This window comes from Pimephales promelas, chromosome 4, assembly GCF_988280905.1.
Source record: "Pimephales promelas chromosome 4, fPimPro1.hap1.1, whole genome shotgun sequence".
NCBI lineage: Eukaryota > Metazoa > Chordata > Actinopteri > Cypriniformes > Leuciscidae > Pimephales > Pimephales promelas.
The window spans coordinates 28,825,603-28,853,294 of record NC_142772.1 but is presented as its reverse complement, the minus strand read 5'-3'; the positions used below and the strand labels follow the sequence as shown (position 1 = coordinate 28,853,294).

At 37.4% G+C, this 27,692-nt stretch overlaps 2 protein-coding genes across 2 annotated transcripts; one reads left to right on the top strand and one right to left on the bottom strand.

The window, feature by feature from the left end:
• The first annotated feature begins 26 nt into the window (after window positions 1-26).
• myo1ca (myosin Ic, paralog a) lies at window positions 27-21,114 on the top strand. The gene is made up of 32 exons (XM_039650063.2): window positions 27-377; window positions 6,304-6,462; window positions 7,057-7,172; window positions 7,748-7,946; window positions 8,026-8,106; window positions 8,361-8,543; window positions 8,680-8,778; window positions 8,882-8,995; window positions 9,709-9,780; window positions 9,912-10,031; window positions 10,218-10,300; window positions 10,473-10,578; window positions 11,454-11,534; window positions 11,636-11,727; window positions 11,837-11,931; window positions 12,017-12,063; window positions 12,150-12,230; window positions 12,312-12,417; window positions 14,435-14,552; window positions 14,635-14,748; window positions 15,277-15,353; window positions 15,507-15,575; window positions 15,663-15,747; window positions 15,879-16,038; window positions 16,632-16,715; window positions 16,800-16,893; window positions 16,989-17,047; window positions 18,611-18,746; window positions 18,983-19,053; window positions 19,146-19,243; window positions 20,188-20,287; window positions 20,570-21,114. Exons 1-32 carry the CDS (start codon window positions 360-362, stop codon window positions 20,588-20,590), a joined length of 3,138 nt encoding a protein of 1,045 aa, XP_039505997.2. The 5' UTR covers window positions 27-359; the 3' UTR covers window positions 20,591-21,114.
• A 111-nt stretch (window positions 21,115-21,225) lies between these two features.
• On the bottom strand, window positions 21,226-24,349 carry LOC120461780 (uncharacterized). Its single transcript, XM_039650064.2, has 5 exons — window positions 24,248-24,349; window positions 23,537-23,695; window positions 23,282-23,392; window positions 22,984-23,199; window positions 21,226-22,414 (listed from the first exon to the last, which is right to left on the bottom strand). The coding sequence occupies exons 2-5, from the start codon at window positions 23,693-23,695 to the stop codon at window positions 22,001-22,003; spliced, it is 900 nt and encodes a 299-aa protein (XP_039505998.2). The 5' UTR covers window positions 24,248-24,349; the 3' UTR covers window positions 21,226-22,000.
• Between the last annotated feature and the right edge of the window lie 3,343 nt (window positions 24,350-27,692).

Sequence of the window (27,692 nt, the reverse complement as noted above, 5' to 3'; positions counted from 1 at the left end):
GTGGGTGGGGCTTTGGGTGTGGGAGATTGTCATCAAAGTTTTTTCTTCATCGACTTCTAGAGCAACAGAGAAGAAGAGAACGAATACATTTGTTTTAGTTAGAAAGAGAGAGGAGAGCTCTATTAATGTGCAAGCGTAGCGGATGGACCGTGAGCATGTATGAAAATGGATATGCATGTGCTTCAGTGTGACAGTGTAGATTTTGGAGTGTCACATGATGAACCAAGAGGAACTACCTGCATATGTGATAAGATGCACACACAGACTTGTCAGACGCACCCTGAAGATTATTAGTGCATAAACACCAGGAGTGAGGGATTCCCTTAAAGAGCAAGAGAGAGAGAGAAAGAGGAAGAAGGATGAAGTACCGCCGCAGGGTAAGACTTCTTGTTTTAATTACATCTGCCTATGTGGGTGTGTCGTGTCTCTATTCATTTGTTCAAACAGTGATTTTTTTTTAGTTCATAAAGATGAAAACCAATGTCGCACTTGGTATTTTCTGTGTATAAGTGGTGGATTACAAACATATTTTTCTGATTGTTTGAGTGAGTGCAGAGGATTTGTTGTTGATTTGCCACTCCTTTATGCACAGCATGTCATGCATAGCTATGGTGACACGTACCTTTCCTACAAGGCCAGTCTGCCTATCTTATTGTGCTAGACAGAGATCACTCATATGGGCTGCAGAGCATAAAACGGCCCTTATATGGAAGAGCTGGAGACATAAACTCAAAAGCCCAGTGAAACGGCTCAGTGCCAGATTATACAGCAAAGCTGTACACTTCCCTCAGGGAGTACAGTACCCACATTCTCAGCTGTAGGAATGGTGTCCACTGGCTGCTGCTTTTGAAATACAATATGAGTACTCAAACTTATTCAGAGTCAAGTGACCTTTATTTATATAGCGCTTTTTACAGTACAGATTGTATCAAAACAGCTTCACAGTGATAACATGAAAATAATACAACACAGATCAATAATATTGTTGAATATTATTAAATGTCCCCAACTAAGCAAGCCAAAAGCCAAGGCAACAGTGGCAAGGAACCAAAACTCCATCAGGTGACAAAATAGAGAAAAAAAACCTTGGGAGAAACCAGAAGCCAGTTCTCCTCTGGCCAACGAAGGAACAGTGTATGATTCGGGCAGCATTACAAGTCAAATTGGATCGGAACATTTTAGAGTATTTATCCATTTCCATCTGTTTGGAAGTGAAAGTAATCATGCCGGTATGGGGACGAGTTGTTGAGGATCAGTGCCGATGGCTGTCGTGTCGATGAGGCTGGTACTTCAGGATGAGTTGGGATGGGTCCAGTTGCAGGTCTACCATAGAGGGTCCCTCGGGATAAACAGAGAGACTAATATTAGCGTAGACGCCATCGTTCTTATGATGTACCAAGTACATCAGGATTTACGGGACGTGTTCCCGGTTGCAGCCTGGGCGAATGCAGCCTGATCTTGAATTAAGGAAGTCTATAGTGTGTTATGTGTATGCTAGGCCAAAGAGATGTGTTTTTAGTTTAGATTTGAACTTGAGTCTGTCTGCTTCCCGGACAATAGCCGCTTTCCGACCGGACGGACTTTTGCAGTTCCTAGAACCTAACGTTCCTATAGCCCTTTTTTTCTCGTGTTCCGACCGGACTAAATTGGGGATTTTTTAGTTCCTCCGATCGTAGTTCCTATAACTCTTTCAGTACCTAGTCTACGGTCTACGCTGATTGGTTCAACTTATCATGCCCACTGTCAACACGGAACTTGTAGCGCGCTGTCTGCCATACGCTGTGTGTTTTTGCAAAACATTACAACGAGGATTAAGACAAACATAACGCATTCAACCAGCTGATTGCTAATAATAGCTCAGCTATGCATTCCGTTAATTTTGTAAATTGGTAAGTATCATTTGGTTTTGAAGAAATATACAGCTGAGTTGCATCGGTATAACAGTGAAAGCTAATTCCATGTTTCCTAATGATATCTCCTAATGGTAACATGTACAGAGTGAACAGCAGCGGTCCTAGTACTGAGCCTTGTGGTACGCCATACTGAACTTGAGATCGATAAGATAAGATCTCTTTGTTAACTGCTACAAACTGATAACGGTCAGATAAGTATGATTTAAAACATGCAATTCCACTAATGCCAACATAGTTTTCTTCTATTTAAAAGAATGTTGTGGTCAATTGTGTCAAATGGAGCACTAAGATCAAGTATAAGTAATAGAAAGATTCAACCACGATCGGATGATAAGAGCAAATCATTTGTGACTCTGATGAGAGCTCAATGGTACAATGGTACGGTCTAAATCCGGACTGAAAATCCTCGCAGAGATCATTTCTTTCAAGAAAGGAACACAGTTGTGAGGATACCTCTTTTTTCAGTATCTTCGACAGAAATGGCAGATTCGAGATTGGCCTGTAATTGACTAATTCTGTTGGATCAAGTTGCGTTTTTTTAACAAGTGGTTTTATCAAAGCCAGCTTAAAGGTTTTTGGTATGTATCCTAGAGACAGACGAATTAATGATATTAAGAAGAGGATCTATGACATCGGGAAGCATCTCTTTCAGTAGCTTAGTCGGAATAGGGTCTAACATACATTCATTCATACAGTCATCATTACTGCTGTGTTGCTTGGACACTTCTGGGCTTGAAGCTTTCTTTTTCGTTAGTTTAGCCACTGATTCAAATAGATACTTAGGATTATGTTTACTTTCTTCTAATAGGGTTGAAAAATAAGCAGATCTAGCAGCTTTTAAAGCCTCTCTGTATGCAATCGAGCTCTCCTTCCATGAAATCCAATATACCTCTAGTTTAGTTTTCTTACAGCTACGCTCCATTTTTCTCGCTGTTCTCTTAAAGCTCCGAGTGTGCTTGTTGTACCACGGCATTTGACTATTTTCTTTACGGAGTCAGCTTTGCTGCTTTGGCTAAGTGAAGTTTACGTGAGACTAGATAATGATCTGAGATGTCATCGCTCTGCTGCGAATTTCAACGGCATCAACATCTATTCCATGCGATAGTATTAGATCTAGAGTATAAGATTATGACAATGAGTAGGTCCTGTCTAGCTCCAATTGAGTTTACAGTGTCTTTAAATGCCAATCCCAATGAATCTTTTTCATTATCTACATGTATATTGAAGTCACCAGCAATTACTACTTTATCTGCAGCCAGGACTAACTCTGATAGAAAGTCTGCAAATTCTATATTCTATTGTATTTACTATAAATTATAGCAACACCTCCCTCTTTGCCTTTCAGACGAGGTTCATGTTTATGACTGTGATCTTGTGGGGTGGATTCATTTGAAGTAATGTAATCGTTTGGTTTTAGCCAGGTTTCTGTCAAACACAGCACATCTAGATCATAATCTGAGATCATATCATTAGCTATGAGTGATTTTGAAGTATGGATCGAATATCCTGCAACCCAAGCTTTATCATTTGCTCATCTGTATTAATTATATCTATTTTTTATTTGTTAAACATCAATTACATTTTTAATCTGATGGGGTTTTTTTTATATCCAAATTCGGGGAACAGACACGGTTCCTATATGATATCTAGGTGAAAGAGCCTCTATATGGTGGGATTTATCTGACCTTGGTGACGTGCGGCCACTAGAAATGCTTCCTGACCTGGTGCCAAATTTGTCATGTTTTAGCTCTTAGACAATGAGCCAAATTACTAGAGAGAAGAGTAGCACCATCCCAGGAGGAAGGAATACCATTTCTTTTCAACAGGTCAGGCTTGCCCAAAAAACGTTTCCAATTGAAGAGTTCAGATGCAAAAGCTTCTAAATGCCTCTTGATAAAAATGATCATTTTAGAAGAAAATTTCAAATGGCACTTAGAGGCTTTTGCATCTGAACTCTTCAATTGTCTCTGAATTTTACATTATTTTGCGGACACCACTCAGACAACCAGCGATTTAGTGAACACAATCTACTAACTATCTCATAACTCCTGCGAACAAGATGGGGGCCAGAGCAAATTACAGTGCAAGTGACATCGTACTTGCGAGTTCAAACACCTCTTTAATATTCATTTTGGTGATCTCCGACTGGCAGAGTCGAACATCATTAGTGCCGACATGAATAATGATCTTAGAGAATTTACGATTAGCATTAGCCAGCACTTGTTTTTCAACAGCCTATTGTACACGTAAATTAATCTGCATTCTAAACTAATGCGGGCAAGCTGCATTCTGTGGTGGACATACAACTCTGTCCACATCCAAGTGTGATGTCAGAAACCTGATTTGTTGTATGTAAGTTCCCAATTTAAAGTTTTTTTAGGTGTAAGGTAGGTTTTGAGGTTTTTTGTCATGTGAAGGAGGCTTAAGTCTTCTTGATGCTTCTTCCTGTTTTAAAGTTAATGAGGAATCACAAGTTTTTTTTGCCCCCAAACCACTTCTCCAAAAATTGACATGACCAATAAAAATCGGCTGCAGGGCGTAGTTTCCGCTGAACTGGTTTTGGGGGGAAAATCACACTAATGACAATGTGACGTATTTGGACATGGCCATTGCTTATGACGTTACACTTGGATGTGGGCTGGGTTGGATGTCCGCCGCAGGCTGCAGTGAGACGCTCATCAACTAATGCGCTGCTCCAGTATAATCCTCACACACAGTACTGAACCTCGCAAATCACGTGCAGGTATCACGCACAGAGAAACATTTAGTTGGCCAGAAATGTTGTCAACACTGTTCTTTGATTTATAAATAAAATAGCTTTTAGTTCAAGCATATTTTCAAGCAAAAGCAGAATAAAAGTTTTTATAAGCTGTCGACCCAAATAAACGACTTAAGGATACAAATGTGAATGCAATTGAGACAGAGCACAACATATAATATACTCTGAGAACTACGTCCACTGGAGGGGAATGTAATCGGCGACAGGATATGGCAACCAAAAATAAATAAATAAATAAAACATTCATTTTTTTACCATGTCAAAAGATTATTTCACTACCATATGTGAACCTGAGAGGAGAATTGAGGAACTACATTTTATTGGTCTATGTCAGTGCCCCTTTTACTTGCCTTCCTTTTGTTGGAGAAATGATCCAACTGCTACAATTGCTCATAAACTTTAAACGAACAGTTGTTTTTGAGTTATTCAGGTTTTTATTTATTTATTTAGCAGTCATAGACTTGTTTGGTATTAATATATGCTTGGCCAAACTAAACACAACTAATGGAACTGAGAAATCATGAGGGACACAATGAGGAGAGGAATTCATTTTAGGGACCGATATCATTTATCAGCTGGAGCTTGTTTTTGAGTGTGTACAGTATGTTTGCCATCCTGCAAAGTGCACATAAGAACACACAAAGACTATGAGAACAATAGTTTAATAATGGCAAAACGAAAGATTTAAAAAGTGCAGGTGTCTTAAGAGGGGGTATCTGGTGAGTCGTTAAAATCTTGTTAGGCATTTTAGGTGACCCTTATCATCAATTCATTGGGAAAGAATCTGTGGAACAACAGTGGAGCAGAGCCAAGGAAAGTGAACATCCACTCACACTCCCAGCAGGTTATTGTTCTTGCATGAGCTTCCACAGGTGACCTTCCTGCCTCTCTCTCTCTCTCTCTCTCTCTCTCTCACACACACACACACACACACACAAAAACACACTCTATTTTTCCTCACTCCAAAGACACACTTCCTCAAACACTTAAAGTCTTGTCAGATTTTCCAATGGATTCACATGCAGAGGTAGTAGCACTAACTCTGAAAAACAGACAACTGTGTTTGTGTGTCAGAAACCAATGCCAAATCATTTCATGGCACCCTTAGGGAATTTGTACTCGCATGAATTTGTGCTGTTTGTATTTTGTTGAGTTGTGCTTATTCTGCCATTTGCTGTGTATACCTGTGGTATTTACTTATAAACAGGTCCATAGGGAATCTCCACTCTTTTTTGTGTGCATTTTTGCACTGATTTTGTAGGAATATCTTCAGAATTTGAAATTCTGAAATTGGTTAAAATATTAAAATAAAATGTGCAGTACTAGATTCTTAGTTTAAATGGTTAACTAATTACCCAAAGCATTTAATAAACAAAAACACAAGGGGCATGGATGTGTACAATTTTGTGATTGATGTGCATTCCAATTTCCTGCGGAAATCTGTGGAACTTTCTTCTGAATTTCTGTGGCCGCAGATTCCAAGTGTGCCCGTTTAAAAGTCTACATATTCACACTCTCAGTTCCTGTACTGTGACTCTGCTGTGTGTAAGTGTTTGTATCAGTGTTCTTTTTGTGTTTTTTTTTTCACTTTCTTTCTTTCTCTCTCTCTAGGCAGTTAATGTAGAGGGGGGTGTACGGTTAGTGATGGAGAGCACTCTCTCTGCAAGAGATCGGGTCGGTGTCCAGGACTTCCTGCTCTTGGAGAACTACAACAGCGAAGCTGCTTTCATTGAAAACCTGCGCCGACGGTATAGAGAGGGCCTCATTTATGTAAGACATACACAAGCACCAGCTTAACTACAATTACACAGAATATACTAAATATGAAAATGTACATGGTTTAGTATAGATATACAGTATAATGCTGTTTAAAAGTTTTTTAAATGTAATTTTTAAAAAAATATATTTTTTAAATGTATTTATTTATTCAGCAATGACACATCTATTTCAAATAAATGATTTTCTCATGAACTATCAAAAAATGTGATGGTTTTCAAAATAAAATTAAGCAGCAAAGCTGTTTTCACCATTGATAATAATAAGAAATGTTTTTTTGAACAGCAAATCAACGTATTAGGATGATTTATGAAAGCTCATGTGACACTGAAGACTGGAGTAATGATGCTGAAAATTCAAATATGCCATTACTGGAATAAATTACATTTTAAAATATACAATTCAAATAGAAAACAGTTATTTTGTAACAGTATTTCTCAATATTATGTATTTTTGATCACAAAAGTGCTGACTTGGTGAGCAAAAGAGACTTCTTTTTAAAACCTAAATCTTTGAACAGTAGTTTACATTATGTGGTTTTCTGCTTTCGTCCACCTTTGTGAATCTTTGTCTCTCTCTCTTTATAAGACGTACATTGGGTCAGTGCTGGTGTCAGTGAATCCTTACAGAGAGTTGGAGATTTACTCTAAACAGAATATGGAGCGCCACAGAGGAGTCAATTTTTATGAGATCTCACCTCACATGTGAGTGTTAAGTGTGTGTGTGTGTGTGTGTCATGGCCATGAGAATCCCTGAGAACATTCCGCCAATTCTCTTAGTATGACTCACTTTCCTGGAGATTCCGGAGACTGGAACATACATACAACTTTCCACTTCCACACACATTCACATTCACACGCACACACACCCACAGTCTCATTGTAAAATGCATAAACTACTTCCCCACACCCATGCTATTCCAAGCTGTTTGATATATTTAGTGGTTGCCTGTTATCGAAATTTAAGAAAATCACTTTTTTTTGTCCATATATGTTAGCTTTGAGGCTAATGCTAACATACTCCTAAAAATTCACTTTTTTCACTCAGTTTCAAGCAAATCATGGTTCATGGTTGTAACTAAAGCTTACTGGCTACTTAAAGAAATGCAGTTCAGTTTCAACTAAAAAAATGTCAATAAAATAAAGAAAACACACTTTGCTCGTCAAACTAATTTTTACACACATGAATAATAGTTTATGGCTTTGAAAAATGTAATTCTTAACTGGTTTTATTAGGCTATCTGCGATTAAACTGTCTTTATCTGTCTGTGTGACTTCAGTTTTGCCCTGGCGGATAATGCATACCGTGCCCTACGAACTGAGAGAAGAGATCAGTGCATTCTCATTTCGGGAGAGAGTGGCGCTGGAAAGACTGAGGCGTCCAAAAAAATACTTCAGTACTACACACACATCTGTCCCACTCGCAACAACACACACATTATCCGAGAGAGACTGTTGCAGTCCAACCCGGTACTGGAGGTAAGCACACCCAAACACTGTAAGGATCCTCTGTAATCTACACAGCATGCTAAATGTCAGTCTCACTCTGTCACAACAGGCTTTTGGGAATGCTAAAACTCTCCGGAATGACAACTCGAGTCGTTTTGGGAAATACATGGATATTCAGTTTGACTATAAGGTAAATTAAACCCATTTCTACCTTAAAGACCACAAGTGTTAGCTGAAATCCAGCCGAATCCACTGGACTCATTTTGGATGCACGTGTTTTGAAACTACTTTGATTGCGCTTTGGTTACGTTCACACTAGTGAAAGACCGATATATTTAATATTGCAGCATATATTTGGGCATTTTCAGATTATTGTGATCGGCTTAATACACAAAACAAAGTTATTCCGCTTTTGCATCATTATAAAAAAAAATTTTTTTTCAGGGAGCTCCAATCGGAGGTCACATTCTGAACTACCTGTTAGAGAAATCCCGTGTGGCCCACCAGACCCATGGTGAGAGAAACTTCCACATCTTCTATCAGCTGCTGGAGGGTGGAGAGGACCCACTTTTGAAGAGACTTGGTTTGGAGAAAACCAACCCACAACATTATCATTATCTAGTTAAGGTGCGTTTATGATAAAAGTTCGTATATGTCCTTGAAAGAGAGCAGATTTCTTTACCGTTATCAGGCCCATGGCCATTGTTTGCATGTTTGTGGTGTGTTTGTTTTTTGATTCACCCTCTGTCTCTCTTTCTGTCAGGGTAACTGTCCACGGGTGAGCTCTATCAGTGATAAGAATGGTTGGAAAGTTGTGAGAAATGCTCTCACCATCATTGGCTTTCATGAGGAGGAGATACAGGTGAACAGAAAACGCACGTACACAGATAGACACACACACCCTTTGGACATTAAAGATCTATCACAGTCAGGTCACACACTCACAATGTCCTTTTCCTCTGAAGGAGCTGATGGAGATTGTGGCCTGTGTTTTACATCTGGGTAACATACAGTTTGGTGAGGATGAGGAGGGAGAAACACACGTTACCACTGAACCACAACTGCAATATCTGTCCCAGGTGAGCTCTGTGTATTCATGCTTGAAGTGAGTTAATGTCTTGTCTCAAGTGATATCTCGATATCTGTCTGAACATTATACCTGTTTCTAGGGAATTAGATACCAGTCTCATTAGAGTCACTTGTCTCAGGTTGGTTGTGGACTATTGTGTGAAGAACAGTGCCCTGGGGTTGTTGGGATGCATACTTTTCAAAGGTTAAATGTGATTTAGGTCACAGATTACTGCAAATGTTCTGTACCTGCCACAATTTCTTGTAAAAGTAATGTTTACATGTGGCAAAACTACTGTACCAGTTATAGAATTAACATAAAGTAATGCTGAATGTGAGAAAGACCAGATTATGACACATGGTTGTTGGAGGTAATTGGAAAAAAAAAGTTTTAATGCACAATATAATAATTAAAATAATACATTATTGGGGAGTCAGAAACTGATTCATTTTCATAATACATTTTAAAGATACGATTTTTGTAGTATTACAATTCCTCTTGACCTCACAGACAATAACATTTTGAATGGCAGTTACCAGCTTGAGTGACAGCATCTGACTGAAACCTTGAGATAATAGGCATTAGTTTAACTTTGAATTCAAAGGCAATATGACATGACATTTCCCCCCTGTCTCTCCTATTTAGGTTTGCTCAAGCTTGTTATGTGCTTGATGTCCTACAAACATACACAGGGAATGTGTCTTATTTTTTTTCTATCAACAGCTGCTGGGTGTGGACGGGTCAGTCCTGAAAGAAGCTCTTACTCACAAGAAAATTGTTGCCAAAGGGGAGGAGGTAATATCACAATATCTCTGTCTGTTCTGTCTCTGTTCAGCTTTCAAAATACTTGATCTTTTATAATCTCCACATGTGGTCCTTTAGTAGATGCCTTGTGTACACAGTTGTTTTTGTGTGTTTGATTTCAGATGATTAGTCCCTTGAGTTTAGAACAGGCACTTTCTGCTCGGGACTCGATGGCTAAAGCCATATATGGTCGTGCCTTTACCTGGCTTGTCCAGATGTTAAACCAGTCTCTGGCCTTTAAGGTGTGTTCTTCCTTTCTGTTGATGAGGACTGTCCTTGGTTTACTTTTGTAGGCTAGTCTGAATGTCGTCTGGATATGAACTGGAGCTTAGTGTGCTTTTTTTTTCTTTCTTTTTTTTTTTTTTTGATGTGCCCTCTAGTGGAGTGAATTTTAAGATAATTATTATTATTATTTTTTTTTTTTACAGGATGAAGTCTACTACTCCAGTAAATGTTCTTCTATTATTGGTTTGCTGGACATATATGGATTTGAGGTCTTTCAACGCAACAGGTGTCCTTCTCGTTTTTTTTTTTTTTTTTTTTTTTTTACTTTTAGGACTTGCTGAAGAATTTATAAATTAGAAAAAGAACATTTTTTAATAGTTAAATGCATCCAAAACATATCATATAAGAAAATGTGAAAAGAAATTAATAAGGACATTCATCTCTTTTTCTCTCTGTAGTTTTGAACAGTTCTGCATCAATTACTGTAATGAAAAACTGCAGCAGCTGTTTATTGAGCTCACTCTGAAAGGTGAACAGGAGGAGTACGAGGCAGAGGGGGTCGTGGTGAGTGTGTTGGAGGAAAATAATACAAAAATTGCGAGAAAATATTTTTAACATACTTTTATTAAGCAAGCACATGAGGTGTCTTCTGTTATGGGCAGCAAAATCCTTTGTTTAGCTTTATGTTCTATATTCATTTGTATATTATTATTATTATAAATCCTGCAAATGTCTAAGTAACTTCCCTAAATGAAAAGAATGTTATATTTCTGTAAATGTGAAACGGAGCCACACACACTACAGTTCAAAATTTTGGTGTCAGTAAGAATTTTTGAAAGAAATTAATACTTTTCTTCAGCAAGGATAAATAAAATTGTTCAAAAGTGACAGCAAAGGCATTTATAATGTTACAAAAGATTTTTACTTCAAATACATGATGTACCTTTTAAGCTTTGTATTAATCAAAGATTCATGACAAAGGACTCTCTAAAAATATTAAGCAGAACCAGAGTTTTTCAAAATGGATTAATATTAAGAAAGGTTTGCTGTGCATATTAAAATGATTTCTGAACGATCACTCAATGATGTGAGGAGCATATAGGCTCCTATCAGACTCCTTGTGCATACAAAAATCTGACTGGATTATTACAATTAATGGCAAAATAAATGTTTAGAGATGTAAACTGATTTTTCCTACTGACACATTACAGCAAAATATATAAAAACTGGCTTAAAACCAATTTGAGTGCCTAAGACTTTTGCACAGTACTGTATATCCAAATAGAAAATAGTTATTTTAAATTGTAAAAATATTTCACATTATAGTTGCTTTTAGTGTGTTTTGATCAAATAAATGATGTTTTTTCAGCATAACAGACTGCTTTCACATTTCACTTTTTAATATCCTTGGTAAATGTCATTCCTTGTGTTCTGGCCAGTGGGAGCGAGTGGAATATTTCAACAACAAAATCATCTGTGACCTGGTGGAGGAGAAACATAAAGGCATCATCGCCATTCTGGTCCGTCTATGCTTTTATCTTTCGAATATTATTATTTTTTCTTTCTGTTTCTCCAAATTGGGCTGTAATGAACTAATTTGAATCTAATGTATTGTAATCAGGATGAGGAGTGCCTGAGACGTGGAGATGCCAGTGACATCACCTTCCTGGAGAAGCTGGAGGACACACTGGGAGGCCATGCTCATTTTGTCACGTAGGACCACTAGCATGCTCTGTGTTTCCATTGTTGGAGCAGCATGAGTGATGTTTAAGATGTCTCTTGGTAGTTGTCTGGAATCTGATTGGTCTGCTTCATGTTCTAGTCATAAAATGGCCAATGGGAAGGTCCGCAAGGCAATTGGGCGGGACGAATTTAGACTGGTTCATTATGCTGGCGAAGTCAACTACAACGTCAACGGTGAGGAGAAAACATCCATTCATCCATCTATCCATCTACAGTTCATTTTGATTGATTGAATCCCCCCCCCCCCTTCTTTTTTCAGGATTTATGGACAAAAATAATGACCTGCTATACAGACACCTGAAGGAGGTAAAGTGCGTTTACAGTAGGTTGATGTTATGACTGAAAACATATATTGTATATATTTTATATAAACCCACTGTATCTCATTACAGGTGCTCTGTCAATCGGGAAACCATATTGTGAGTCAGTGTTTCCATGCAGATGAGTTGATGGATCAGAGAAGACCAGAGTCTGTAAGATGAACACAAACGCAAAAACGTAGAGACACATATTGTGGAAAACTTGATAAGAAATTACGCCTTGTCTCTGCTCAGGCTGCCACACAGTTCAAGCTCAGTTTGGCTAAACTGATGGAGATTCTGATGTCTAAGGAACCATCGTATGTCCGCTGTATTAAACCCAATGATGCCAAACAGCCTGGTAAGACCATATACAGTATCTCACAAAAGGGAGTACACCCCTCACATTTCACCAAACATTTTAGAATATATTCTCAAGGGACACTACTATAGAAATGAAACTTGGATATATTTTACAGTAGGGATGGTGATGGCACAGTGGATAAGACACATGCCTTTGGTGTGAGAGACCCTGGTTCGAATTGACTGTGAGACACCAATGTGTCCCTGAGCAAGACACTTAACCCCTAGTTGCTCCAGAGGCGTGCGACCTCTGACATATATAGCTATTGTAAGTCGCTTTGGATAAAAGCGTCAGCTAAATGAATAAATGTAAATGTGGTCAATGTTATGCTTGTATAGCAGTTTATATTTACTGTCCTCTGAAAATAACTCAACATACTGCCATTTTTGTCAAAATAGCTGGCAACAAAAGCGAGTACACCCTAAATGAACATGTCAAAACTGTGTCCAAAGTGGCAATATTTTGTGTGATCAGTGAACACCATTGTTATCTAGCACTGCCTCAATCCTCCTGGGCATGGAGTTCACCAGAGCAGCACAGATTGTTTCTGGGATCCTCTTCCACTTCTCCATAATGATAAGCAGCCCCAGACCATGATGCTACCACCACCATGCTTGACTGTAGACACAGTTTTCTTGCTACTCCTCACCAGGGCGTCGCCACACATGCTGGACACCATCTGAACCAAACAAGTTTGTCTTAGTCTCATCAGACCACAGGACAAGGTTCCAGTAATTCATGCTCTTCGACTGGTTGCTTTCGGAAAACTGTGGACTTTCTTGTGAGTTCAGCTTCAGAAGAGGCTTCCTTGTGGGACTACGGTCATGCAAACCGACTTATTGCAGTGTGCGGTGTATGGTCTGAGCACTGACAATCTGACCTTCCGCTTCTGCAAACTCTAAAGCAAAACTGGCTGCACTCATGCGTCTGTTTTTTAAAGCCAGCTTCTGCACCTGACGCACAGCACAAGGACTCAACTTCTTTGAATTAACCCTAGCGAGGCCTGTTCCGAGTGGAACCAAAACCTCTGTATGACCCTGGCCACTGTACTGCAACTCAGTTTCAGGGTGTTACCCAGCTTCTTATAGCCTAGGCCATCTTTGTGGAGAGCAACATTTCTAATTCTGAAGTTCTTTGCCATGAGGTTCCATGTTGAACATCCAGTGGTTGGTATGAGAGAATTGTACACAAATTGCTCTAATACAAGATACACAAATTTGCTTGGTCCTGTCAAGCAGACAAAAACATGAACATGATGAATAGGACATGTGGTTTTGCATGGTTAAACAACAAACTACCATTATCATTTAGGGTGTACTTTTTTGCCAGCTAAAAAGTTTTTTGACAATAATGGCTGTATTTTTTTGACCATAATGGCTGTATGTTGAGTTATTTTCAGAGGATAGTAAATATAAACTGCTATACAAGCAGAACATTGACTTTTCTAAAATATTTCCAAGTTTCATTTCTATAGACCATTTCACAAGATGTAAACAACACTGGTCCAGAAACACTCCCTGTTTCAGTTTGTAACTGTTTTCTTTATTTCACATGTAAAGATAACATCTTAAAGATGTTTGTTTAAATTCTTGATTCAGTTTTAAATGTTCTGTTGGTTGTATTTTATCCCAGCTTTTATGTAGTGTTAAAAAACTGAAACAGGAAGTGCTTCTGGACCAGTGTTGTTTACATCTTGTGAAATGGTCTATAGTATTTTCCCTTGAGAAGATATACTATAATGTTTGCTGAAATGTGAGGGGTGTACTCCCTTTTGTGAGATACTGTATATGTAAACCAACACAAATGATTTAAGTTTCAATAATTTATTGCCATGCCAGCAAAGTTGATAGGAATTTGTCTTGGTACAACTCTCAGACATAAATAACCAAAAGACAGACATCATAAATACACCAACAATGACCCCAACAATTATGCTTATATTTCCCTGTTTTGATATTATTGTCATTGTGTGGACTGTTTTCTATCCTTCGTCTGCTATCCTCTGTTTCTTCAGGTAGATTTGATGAGGTTTTGGTCAGGCATCAGGTGAAGTATTTGGGGTTGATGGAGAATCTGAGAGTAAGGAGAGCTGGATTTGCCTACAGACGAAACTATGAGGCATTCTTAGAGAGGTCAGTCTCTCAGAAACACTGATTTTCTTACAAGCAAATGGCCAGGGTTCCTTTACTTTGTTTTATACTGTTTCTTGCACAGGTATAAGTCTCTGTGTCCAGACACCTGGCCAAACTGGCACGGGAAACTCCCAGAGGGGGTCGACATTCTGGTCAAACACCTCAACTACAAACCTGAAGAATACAAACTGGGCAGGTGAGAGGCGAGAAAAGAACAGACATGCAAGTTACCATTTGGGGTCAGTGAGATTTTTGTTGTGTTTTTGACCGAAGGCTGAATTTGTTCAAAAATAAAGTAAAACTGCAATATTGGTAAATATTATTACAATTACAATTGTAAAACTTATTCCTGGGATGACAAATCTGAATTTTCAGCACCATTATTCCAGTCTTCAGTGTCACATGATCCTTCAGAAATCATTCTAATTTTCTGATTTGGTGCTCAAGAAACTTTCTTACCATCAATGTTGATTGTATGTATGTATACATTTTTGTGGATAGCATGATGGATTTTTTTCAGGATTTAATTAATAGAATTTAGAACTTATTTGAAATAAACATCTTTTGTAATCAATTTAATGTTTTTTTTTTTTTTTTTTTTTGTCCAGAATGCCTGAAAATATTGACCAAAAAAAGTTGCTGGAGGTTTTCTCACTCTGGGACAGCAGTGGAAGAGCTGGGGTGATACTAATTGATAATTGATTTTAGTTTGCTTTCTATTTAGGTCCAAAATCTTTATCCGCTTCCCAAGGACCCTGTTTGTGACTGAGGATGCACTTCAGGCTCAGAAACAAACCATTGGTAAGACTGTGATGATAATGATGTTCCTTTACTGTAAGCGCCTATTTGTACTGTAGTTGTAGTCATTTGCTCTTTTTTAACCTCTTTTTTGATAAGTGTTATTATTTATGTATTTTTTAAAAGTACAATAAAAAACGGCATTGTTTTTTTTAGCCGTCACTCTGCAGACATCTTGGCGGGGCTACAGGGAGCGAGCCAAGTACCACCGGATCCGACATGCGGGTAACCTTGACAAATAGACTGGGCTAAGACAGACAGGGATATCAAGGGAAAGCAACAGCCAATCTGTTTGTCTGTTTCATCTTGCAGTAATTGTTATCCAGTCATGGTGGAGAGGGGTCAAAGGTCGCAGGAAAGCCAGGCATCGTAGACAAGCAGCTGACACTATACGCAAGTATGAGTATATTTGTATCATGTGAATGAATGACATTGATCATTGCATTGATTTTTTTTGTCATTGATTTTTTTTTTTCCTCGTTAATCCATCACAATGTTTTCTTCTTTATGTCTTTCTGCGCTCCACAGGTTTGTCAAAGGCTTCATCCTGCGCAATGAGCCCCGTTGCCCTGAAAATGAGTACTTCCTGGATCATGTGCGATTCTCCTTCTTGATGAAAGTGAAACGGAATCTGCCAAAAGGTGTTCTTGACAAGAGCTGGCCAAGACCACCGCCCTCACTAACTGAGGTATGATAAAACTATGATGGGTATTTTAATAATTTGAGCCATTGAGCTTTGTTTGATCAGACCAACTGGAGAATGAAGAAATCTGTGTTTTGAGGATGTACAGTCATGACTGCACTACTGTTCAGGATTACGTTTTATTTAATTTAGGAAGGGCGTTTAAATTGATAAAAAGTGACAATAAAGACATTTATAATGTTATAAAAGTTTCCATTTCAAATTAATCCTGTTCTTTTCATCAACTTTCTAATTATCAATGAATGTTGAAAAAATGATGGTAGCACAGCTGTACATCTTTTACCAACATTGTTGTTTAAGCAGCAAATCAGAATATTCGAATGATTTCTGAAGGATTATGTGATTTTGTGACTGCTGAAAATTCAGCTTTACCATCACAGAAATAAATTACATTTTAAAATATATGTAAAACAGAAAAGTTATTTTAAATTGTAGTAATATTTCAGAACTGTATTTTTTATTGAATAAGTGCCGCCTTGGTGAGCGTTAGGGATTTCTCTCAAAAACATAAAAAAATCTTTCAGACCCCAAACTTTTGAATGGTAGTGTACTGTATGTAAAACTGTTTTCTCCTGCAGACATCTGAGCACCTTCACAGAATATGCCTACGAAACCTGGTCAATGACTATTGCAGGAGAATCCAGCCAGAGTGGAAGAAGCAGGTACAGCATTCATGCAAGAGCAAATCTGCACACAAACACACACATAAATGGATGAACATGACTCTCTTTTCTCACTGTCTGCAGTTGGAACAGAAGGTGGTAGCCAGTGCGATCTTTAGTGGTCAGAAGGACTGCTACCCTCGAAGTGTTCCCAAACTCTTTGTAGCCACCAGGCTAGGTAATATTTACACATATGAAAACACATCTATCCAAAAAACACATACAAACACAAACAAAATACAGATAGTCCATGACGCATTTTTCTTACCACAGAGACTGAAGAAATCAATCTCAAAGTGCTGCAAACTCTTGGAAATGACAACAAGGTGAAGGTAAATGTGTTTGTATTCTTTTTTTTAGGGGGGGGGGGGAATGCTTAATCTTTGAGTGTATTTCATATAAATGTATATGCAGTGACTATTAAAACATAGCGTAGTGCTTAACGAAGTATAGCGAAGTTCACCAACTGGGGAATTTTTGGATGCTTATTTGTTTGGTAATTGGGTTCCATGTAGTATAGGTTGAGTTGAAGTTTGTATATCCATTTCAAATGTTTCAATATTTAAAATAAACTGATTAAAAATACAATATAAACAGCAAAGCAGTTTTAAACTGTAAATGAAAAGAGGCCAACTTAAAAAATATCAAATAAGATAAAGAAGACTTTGTGCTCCTATTGAAGATGTGACTTTGTCCTGTTGTTTCCCCTGTAGAGGGAACACACAGACTCCAGAAAACAAACATTAGACAATGGCTAAATGGCCTAAATCGCATACTGAGCAGGTGCTTAATATCAACAAGTTCTTACTTGGCGAGTGCTAAAAAAGAACATACTACTGTAAATAGCCTGAATGTGTGTAGTATGAACGTGATCCGGACATTCATCTGCCATGTTGACTATCATCTGACCTACAACATAATAACAAGCGCAACAGCGACATGCGCACTAACACCTGATTGCATCAGTAACTCGACAACCCTACCTAGTACGGTTTTCCTCAGCGTTTGCAATGTCTGCACAAAGGAGGAATGCATGAAGCTCAGTAGAGCAAGCCTTTGGCATGCTGAAAACACACTGGCAATCTATTTTATTCAAGGCCTTAGAGGTCAGCACTGCCTTTGTGCCTGAGGTTGTTGCATGCTGCACTGTGCTTCACAGTCTCGCTCTTCTCAATGGGGATATTGATGCGCTAGAGGATGAGGAAGACCATGATGATGGCCTCCTGAACCCCACAACCTTTAAGCAAGAGTAGGGGGTCAATCTGGCTGCCGCTATGTTTACACCAAACATTCGTGTGCCTGCTCTACCTGTAAAACATTTAAACAGATTAAAACGTTGTCTGCATTACATTTCATGTTTACAATTACATGCAAATTTTTGCTATAGCTTTATTACTTGTGTGGTGTTGTGGGCTAAACCACTGAATTTGGAAGCAAAGGTAGCTGGTTTGATCTCCTCCACCGCCAGGTTGCTCCAGGGGGATTGTATTCAATTCAATGTGCAATGCATATTCGGACTTTTTGCCTGCTATATAGTAGGGAAGTATGTGGTTGTGAGCCAATGTGAACAAAAATTTATAAATGGCTCCTACTGAACAGACTTAAAACAAAAAATGATCAGTATTAAAAGTTTTTTTTTTACTATTGTGTTTCAGAGATTGTGGGTATTATTTATGTTCTGCTGTATTGCTGTGTGTTTTGTCATTGTGTTTATCCTCTGGCTGTACAAATAATTGCCCCTTGGGGACAATAAAGTTACCTTGACCTTGAAATGAGCCAGTCAAAGTTATTAAATTAATATTGAAAATAAAATGAATCTCATACTTGTGGTTTTTTTTTTTTTTGATTTTGGAGGGGTTGATAATCATATCGTATATTCTCCTCTTCTTTTTCAGTATGGTATAGCGGTCACTAAGTACGATAGGCATGGTTTCCGTGCACGTGTGCGGCAGCTGCTGTTGACTGCTTCATCTGCTGTGCTGGTCCAGGAAGCAAAAATCAAACAACGTATCGAATACGGCACATTGCTGGGTAATGTTACTGTAATACAGCTCTCTCTATTGTTGCCTAACAATACTGTATGACAACTAGACTTATTAAAGTTGCATACTCCTGTTTTTCACCGTATCTAATTCTTGGGTAATCATACTCTTCCGTAGTACTCAACCCATAAATTCTCATCAGTGTCAAACTACCAGCACACCATTAACCTCACACTGGTTAACACTTTGCAGTACTATACAATATTACTTTGTATTATTTTGTAGGTATCTCTGTCAGTTCCCTCAGTGACGGATTCTTTGTTTTGCATATTCCCACCACTGACAGTAAGCAGAAGGTGAGAGAAGTCCTATCATGCTCTGTGATTGTCTTGGCTGTGCAGTTGGAGCTCTGTTGTGTCATTTTGACTTTTGGCCTTCTGTCCTCCAGGGTGACTTGGTGCTGCAATGCGATCATGTGATTGAGACAGTCACCAAGCTGGCCATCATGGCAGACAAGATACACAATGTCAACATCAGCCAGGACAGGTGTGTTTGTGTGTGTGTGTGTGTGTGTGTGTGTGTGTGTGTCCCCGTCTGTACATTGGGGTGTCTGAATGCTCTAGAGGGACAAGGGCACAATCCCACAGGGGCACACAGCTTACTTCACTGTCAATGTGGAATGTACTTGATTTGTTAAAAGCTGCATTAATCTGTGGGCAAGAATCTGATTCAAAAAGCCTTGAGCTGATGATTTTTTTGAACTATCGTTCAAATTTTTTTTTCTATAAAATTTTACTTTTTTGAAAGAAATTAATGCATTTTTCAGCAAAGTGACAGTTAAGTATTTATAATGTTACAAAACATTTTTAATAAATGCTGTTATTTTGGATTTCTATTTGTCAAAGAATTCTGAAAAAAAATTATTTCATGGTTTCTACAAAAAATATTAAGCAGATTTCAATATTGGTAATAATTATAATAACAATAAATGTTTCTTGAGCAGCAAATCAGCATATTAGAATTATTTCTGAAGGATAATGTGACACTGAAGAATAGAGTTAGTTAATGATGCTGAAAATTCAGATTTACCATCACAGGATTAAAGATAAAGTAAGTCAGGGCCCTCGAGCTCAACTTTCCTGTGGAGTTTAGCTCCAATCTTGATCAAACTCACCTACCTATAACTTTCTAGTAACTCTGAAGACCTTGATTAGCTTGTTCAGTTGTCTTTGATCAGGGTTGGAGCAACTCCAGGGTTGGAGTTGAGAAGCTCTTCACTGCACTACTATGTCTTTGATAAAATAAATGCAACTTTGGTGAGCTTAAAAGACTTCTTACGAAAACATTTACAGAACTAAATCTTTTGAATAGTAGTTTTTTAAAACATCTTTGTTTTCGTCATTGTTGTTGTACTTGCTTTAAACTAAACTTAAATGCAACATGTATATGCATATTTACACTTTTCCAACTGTGTATGCTTTACTCTCCAGTATCAGGTTTGCCATAGCAAAGGGAAAGGAGGGAGTTGTAGACTTCACTAGTGGATCAGACCTGCTAGTGGTCAAGACCAAAAATGGACACCTGTCTGTGGTGAGACACACACACACACACACACACACACACACACACACACACACACACACACACAGAGAGAGAGAGAGACTTATGATTAGGAAATACAAGGCTAAATAATAAAATTGTTTTAGTTTGAAGGGTATAGAGACAACAAAGTTTATTAGAGTTTGTTTTAAAAAGAATAAAGGAAAAAAGAAAGGTAATCGTATTTCAGTTCGAGAATTCAGAGAGGTGAACATGTCTTATTTAACAAAGTTTTATTTGTTTGTTTTCAATAACTGCTTTTTCTTTTTTTAGACCACCCCACGAATCTCATGAACAGCCAATGACAGGTGACCAGCAGTGGGCAGATCATTCACAGCAGTGCTTTAGCCAATCACTACACAGAGCCAGACTACAGTTTTTTTTTTTATTAATTTTAGTCTCACTCCAAAAGCACATATTAGCAAGTGTATATTAAATCGCATTTTTAATCACTTTTTGACTACTGATTTTAGATTACATTTAATTACGATTTCTGTGGGTTAATTGATGACTTAATTGTATAATTTCTCTCATCTAATCAATCAAATGAATCTATTTCAATTTTGTCAGTAATTCAAGCTTAACTAAAAAGATATACTACAGATACGTATATATAGATATGTATATAAGACATGTACTAGACCTTTTGAGAATTTCTCATTATCTACATAATCTTTTCAAATGTAATAAAAGTAATTTACAAATAACACTATCAGCGGAGACATTATATAACTCAATTATTGTTAAATCATTTAAAAAAATAATCAATGCTCTATAATGTTTTCTTACACTTCAGACAGATGCCAAAAAAAAAACAATGGCTTTTTCAGCCAGTGTCAGAACAAGCCTTACTTTAGGTTGCACCAAGTGTTCAGTATGACTTCACATACCATCCGTTGTATGGAAAAAAAAAGTCGCATAAATACACATTCAGTAGAAATGCTTCACAGTCATTTTATTCAGTAATTCAGTACACATGTTTCACTTCTGCACTTATTTATGAATAATAAATATTGATTGAAAAAGGTTTTACACACATTTCACATAAATAAAATAAATAACTTAATAAATAAGACAAGGTGGAAAGTACAGGGGAATGAAAAAGAAAAGCGGATGTAAAGTTAATATCGTTCTGACCTTTGTATTGCCGATTATCAGTGAAGGAGGGAAGTGGGGTGTTTGGGGAATTTTGAATTTCTACAATTGCTGACTATGCTTTTTTGTTTCAGTTTAATATAAACCAAACATGTACTGTTTTTTTTCTTGTTTAAATGATGCTGGCATTGTGTTAATACAAATAACACAACCATTGTATAATCTAAAAATACTTGCTTGTCAAATAATACTGCTTAGGTAATCTCATGATGACCTATACTAGCTGCCTGTTCATGTATTTACTCCCCTGACCTATCCCATACAATACTCATTAAATATAAAATACTGAAATTTAGATTCAAAAAAATAAATTTTCACACATTAAGACAAGTATCTGTCTAGTCTTTTGTAAAAAAAACGGTAAATAATAAAATATTCTCATAAAAAAAGTTAATGAGCAAGGTAAACAGCAACTATGACATGAAGTTCTTTAGTGATATGAATGTTAGTGTATTCAATTATGCAATTCCTTGGTTCTGTTTTATAATTTAATTCCGTGTTGCTCCAATACTTGGTATTTGTTTTCAAAGGTTTTCTTTGATGTGTTTTTCAATATTTGGCTTGGAGCACAGTGTAATCTCGTGCCAATCTGCTCAAGTACCGTTCTAGATCTCTCAGTATCATGTACCCTCTCATATGTTGAATCCAAAGTGACTCCCGTGCTGTTGTGGTCTGCTGGGTCGACGCAAGTGTCGATGCCCGGGTGGTGGTTTGCAGGAGGCTAACAGTGGTCTTCTTCATTGCTGAAGTCAATCCCCTGTCGGCAGAGTTAAAGGTCTCAGATGATTGTACGGTGAAGTGTGCGGAGCTCCTAGGGTTAACAGTGGGTCTTGGGCTCTGGGGCTTTCTGGTGTTGTCTGTGGAATGATGCATGCTGGGAAATGGACTGGACAATGAAGTGGAGTGTAGGGGATGGAGAAGTGGAGATTCTGTGGATGCAGACAACTGTGTGATGCTCTTCAACTGCAGATAGAGAGAGAGAGAGAGAGAGAGAGAGAAAACAAGAGTCTTAAAATATCAGCCTGTTGTTTTGTCCCAAAAGGTCAGATTTCTTTGGTAACACTATAATAACTCAGTTTTGGCAAACAGTATAACCTTATAAATATTTAACAGATCATTAATGTTAGTAATATATTTTTTTTTCATATCTGACCCTGGATTTAGAATATTGCAATATTATGTAATATTCTAATGTAATATATTATTATTTAGAAGTCTCAAAGTAACCTTGAATCGAGATTTGGACTGTAGAAGGTCAACCAGTTAGAAAATGATTACACGGAGATCACGAGGCAGACCAGACAAATATGACTAAAACAGACGTTGTTGTTACTATTCTTAGATTCAAATATATCACAGATATTTTCTATATACCCTATAGAAATCCCCTTGGGATTTTCATAAATATTCTGGTAAGAGCCCCTATGTTTGGCAACTTTAACGGGGGCATGACGAGTTAATCATCAGAGTTGTGAAATGATGTGTCTGGCTGGGACGTTGTTGCGTTATATCTAACTAGTCTGCACTTGTACCTGTGAGTTGACTTGTCTCATTAGATCCCTCAGATCTATTTGCAGACCGACAAAACTTTGGCACAAGGTGGGCTGTGGCCTTCCTCGTTTGTCTCTTCGCTGCTCTCTTTTTTCTCTCGTCGCATCTCTTTCTCTCTCAAGCTGCTGCCGTTGACTTTCCAGGTGAGTCCAGAAAATTTGGAGGTAGTGAGAGGCCAAACGCAAACGCTCAGTGTCCTGAAACAAACAGAACTTTTAAAACATATACTCATGCAGTAAACCAATTTAAATACTACATGATAAAGATATGCGTGCACACCTGCATGTGTAGCCAGGTCTGATAACTGAGAGTCACAGTGGGTAGTGTACTCAGCTTCATTAGGCCTAGGTCTCCGTACACAAAAAGCTCGCCTCTAAACACCTGTTGTTTCTGTCAAGAAACGTGTGGAACTTTAGATACAAACTGAATAATAATAGCAATAAAATTAAATAATAAAACAGTACACATCGGAATGTCGGCGTTAATTTGTTTTGGTTAGGCTACTATATACAAGATATGCATTAGTTCTCTTACGTATCGGGACAGCAGCTGTTGGACTCTGGCGCGGATTGTGCGCGTGAGGCGCAGTGAATTGGAGAAGGACAGCGCTCCTCTGTGGCCGAGAGGGGAAGCGGTATTTGTAGACACCATACAAATGATGATGCAAAAAAGAGTCTGACATCGCCGAAACATCTGGGAGAATTGAGAGTGAAATTGTCAGATCATTCAAAGTAGCCTAGTGATACCTTGTATATTAGATACAAGGTGGTATCAGATATTAGATATTAGGCTATCACAGTTTGGGCTATTTTGCCAGCTTTTTTTCGAGATCTAGGCTTTCTGAGGCTAGTGATCATATTTCACATAAGAAAACCTCAGTACTACCCTGTCCTGCATAAATAAATGTATACAATACCTAAAGTTAAGGTAGCCTATACCTTGAATTACATGGGCTAATTAGACCATACACTTAAGCCTATTACATATCAATAAACACACAAAAATATTTTCAGTCTATATGTCATGTTGGTGTCAAACGTATACTACCATTTGCCTATCCAATACGGTCTATTGATGATTAACCAGGATCGTGATCAATATCAACTGCATTAAAACATCTCATTTAAATGAAAAACAATTTACTTTAATTGCTTTAAAAGTTAAAATAAATCGCCTGATGTTTAGTTTCTGTTAATTAGTTTTTTGGTAGCCTAGTAAGGGAGTTAAAATGATATTGGCTCTTACCTCCGTTTAAATATTTGAATATCAGACCTTGATTGTTCAGTCGTCGTCAGTGATTTGAGATGATGATGCACCAGAGATTGCATCTTATATTCTCTGTAAATATCGTTTCGGTTTCATTCGTTCGGTCTTTTTTTTTTTGTTCTTTTTTTGGGAATGCCAGTGTTTGTTCCTCTTTTTCAGCTACGTATTAGAACATTTCCTGAAAGTACAGTACAGTCTTGAAGATGGTACAATATTTGAATGTGTATTGCCTTGAAAGCTCATAGGCAGTGTGTGTCTGTGTATATATACATACACATAAAATGCAAAAGTGTTCTGTTATAGTGTGTGGGTATGGGTTAGTCTTTAAGAGTTTGCAGTTAGCTGTATTAAAACAATAGAAGTCTATGTTATATAATTTTTAGGTTAAGCAGTGTGTGTGGGGGTGGGGTGTGAGTGTGATATCTTAGTCAAAGTTTGTGTGAAAGACAATCTGTTAGTTCAGATGATATCACTTTTGGCATTTAGTAACATTAACATAATCCAATCAAATCATAATCAAGGTGTGAAATTGTACTGGGGCGGTACCTTTCCAAAAGGTACACTTTTGTACCTAAAGGGTGCATATTGGTACCTCCATGGTACATATTTGTACAGTTATGGTACCAATATGCACCCTTTAGGGACAAAAGTGTACCTTTTTGAAAGGTACCGCCCCAGTGACAGCTTTCGTACCTTTTTTTCTGACAGTGCTGTAACTCATTTCTTATTGGTTAAACGGATGGTGTTGCATTGACAGGTAAATTGACTAAACAAATATTAAACTAATATAGAGACATTGTAAAAAATGGATCTTTATGAATTATTTGTTTTCACATTGAATTCATATTTAAAAAATGCTTGCATCTGTAATTACATCTATAATTGCACTGTTGACTCTTGTACACCTTAACCACCTATAAACCCAACCACACCACTATGACCCTGACTCGAATCCCACCTCAGTAGCAACAGTGATTTTTCAAAACACACCATAAGTGGCCTACAGTTTTTTTTTTTAATTTATGCAAGTACATAGTAAAGACACCAATAAAGTGTGACTCTAAATTATGTTGTAAAATGCAATTGATAGAATATAAGTTAAAAATATATACAAAAAAATTTTTTCAAAGCATTTAAAAAAGATGTTTAAAGATGTTGAATATTAATTTACTATATATTCAAAACAAATTACACTGATACGCTCTCAAAACAGACTTGTATCTCACATCAGGGAACATGTAGCAGAGAATGGATGGAGCATAAATGTGTGAGGTGTTGTTACATAAAATTATATTTTACAATTCATGGAAAGTCACACGGCAATCCCTGTGGGGAAGACCCTCCCATGCTAGTCTCTGTCTCTTTCTGAGGTTGCTCAACTGCTGTTTTCTACACGAGATGACATTTCTGTTTTGCCCCATGACCAGCTGGGCCGTATACATTCACGAAAAGTACCTTCTTAAGGAGACCACAATATCTGTAAATTTGAAACATCTTCACTAAAAAACCCACCCAAAGATCATGGTTTCACATGCATTATATCACCTTTACATATCTGCAGTATGAGTAGCACATCTTTTTTCTCCCATTTTTTTCTCTTCTTTTTTGTCTTTTATAATTATAGCACTTTAGAACTGATTTATCTGATTTTGTAATTTGTCTGTAATTAACATATTCTGCACAAGTAAAATCCATATGTTCCCTATATATGCTATAAAAATGAATGAAATCATTAGATTGTGGAAGAAACTTACTTTTCAGAGTGTTTTTTTTTTTTTTTTTTTTGAACATTCTTCAAAACATTTTTTGACCTGCATGCAAAACGGAAAACCGCAAATAAACAGGTCCAGTTCAGTCTTAGCATGCATCACATTTTGTTTTGAGGAACAACTGAATTTAACTTTTTAATATAAAAAAAACAGTTTTAAAAGAAAATCTTCTGGGCTGTCCTTGTACATCCCCTTTGTTTATTAAATTTACTTTCTTTCAGTCTTTCTAAGCTGGGATATCCTAATACTACAAAACATTTTTTTTCATTCTCTCTCTTTTTTGAGGGAATATCCATTCTAACGACACACAGCCATTTCATTTTTTTCATTTGCTGTGAAGACATGAAGTGTAAGACATGCATCATGGTGTCACTGGATGTTTAGGTAATCACATGACCACATGGTCGTTTAACAGAAGATGCCACATATTCTGACCACTGCTGTTATGTAAGGTGACATATATAGATTACATTGGGTGTGTGAGTAGAAATGCTGAGGTTTATTTGGTGATGTGAATCCGCAGTTGCACCACATGAGCGTATCACTTCATGTTTTTCTTCATTAGCATTAGTTTTGGGTTGAGCAACACTTCCTTTCTCCAGTGCTCTCTCTCTCTCTCTCTCTCTCTCTTTCTCCATCACTCTTCTCTCTCTCATTCTTCACTCTACTCTCTCAAGTGATGTTAATTGCCCGAGACAAAGACTGGAAGGTACACACATACAGTACATACAGATAATTATTACGTTAACTACTTGATTTAAAATACATTTTCATATTTTGTTTTTTATTATATAGTCAGCAAAAAAATAAATACTTTACAATAAGGTTTCATTAGTTAACTAAATTTCCTAACATGAACAACAATGAAAAAAAATTAACAATACTTCTACAGTATGTATTATTCTTGATAATGTTAATCTAAACGTTTGCTACAACCGTAAGGCCCGATTACACAAACAGGGCTTAGATTAAGCCAGGATTAGGCCTTAGTTCAATTAGGGCATTTCAGTAGCGTTTAAAATAGCTTTTATAAATCTGCCTTATAGAACAAAACATTACTGTTGTGCTTCTTGAGACAAAACAATGGCACTGACATTATTTAAGATATGTCAGTGCAAGTTGCTTTCAGTTAAAACAGCTCAAACATGCAAAGCTTAAGCCTTGTCTGAGAAACTGGGGGTATTAAAATCAAAACTTGTATCTGTTAACATTGGTTGATGCATTGTAAACTATAACATGATTAGAAATGTTTTAAACTCACAACAAAGGTCACTAACAAAGAACATTAAAAAATATTGCTTCTTGCTTGTTTATGTTTTGTTACAACCCGGTCTCATCCCAAATCGTCATATAACTGACGTTTTGGGACGTCTTTTGACCATACGTCAATATTCGCCTTTATAGGGCCCCCTTAAACGTCGGTAGATGAGGTTATGGGATCCTAACTCTACCCCATACCTAAACTTAACCCTAAACCTAACCCGTCACCTAACTGACGTTAAAGGTAAAGCGTCACTTGTATGACGGCCCGGGATCGCCATCTACCGACGTTTAAGGGGGCCCTAAAAAGGCGGATATTGACGTATGGTCAAAATACGTCCCAAAACGTCAGTTATATGACGATTTGGGATGAGACTGTGTTAGTTTTAATAGTT

Bases quoted from the DNA above. Each gene is read 5' to 3' on its own strand.
- myo1ca (XM_039650063.2), top strand. The intron at 11,932-12,016 runs GTGAGGAGAAAA...TTCTTTTTTCAG, and splicing joins AGTCAACTACAACGTCAACG to GATTTATGGACAAAAATAAT. The intron at 15,748-15,878 runs GTATGAGTATAT...TGCGCTCCACAG, and splicing joins GCAGCTGACACTATACGCAA to GTTTGTCAAAGGCTTCATCC.
- LOC120461780 (XM_039650064.2), bottom strand. From the start codon at position 23,695: ATGTTTCGGCGATGTCAGACTCTTTTTTGCATCATCATTTGTATGGTG. The intron at 23,393-23,536 runs GTAAGAGAACTA...GTTTCTTGACAG, and splicing joins AACAGCTGCTGTCCCGATAC to AAACAACAGGTGTTTAGAGG. The intron at 23,200-23,281 runs GTGTGCACGCAT...TGTTTGTTTCAG, and splicing joins AGACCTGGCTACACATGCAG to GACACTGAGCGTTTGCGTTT.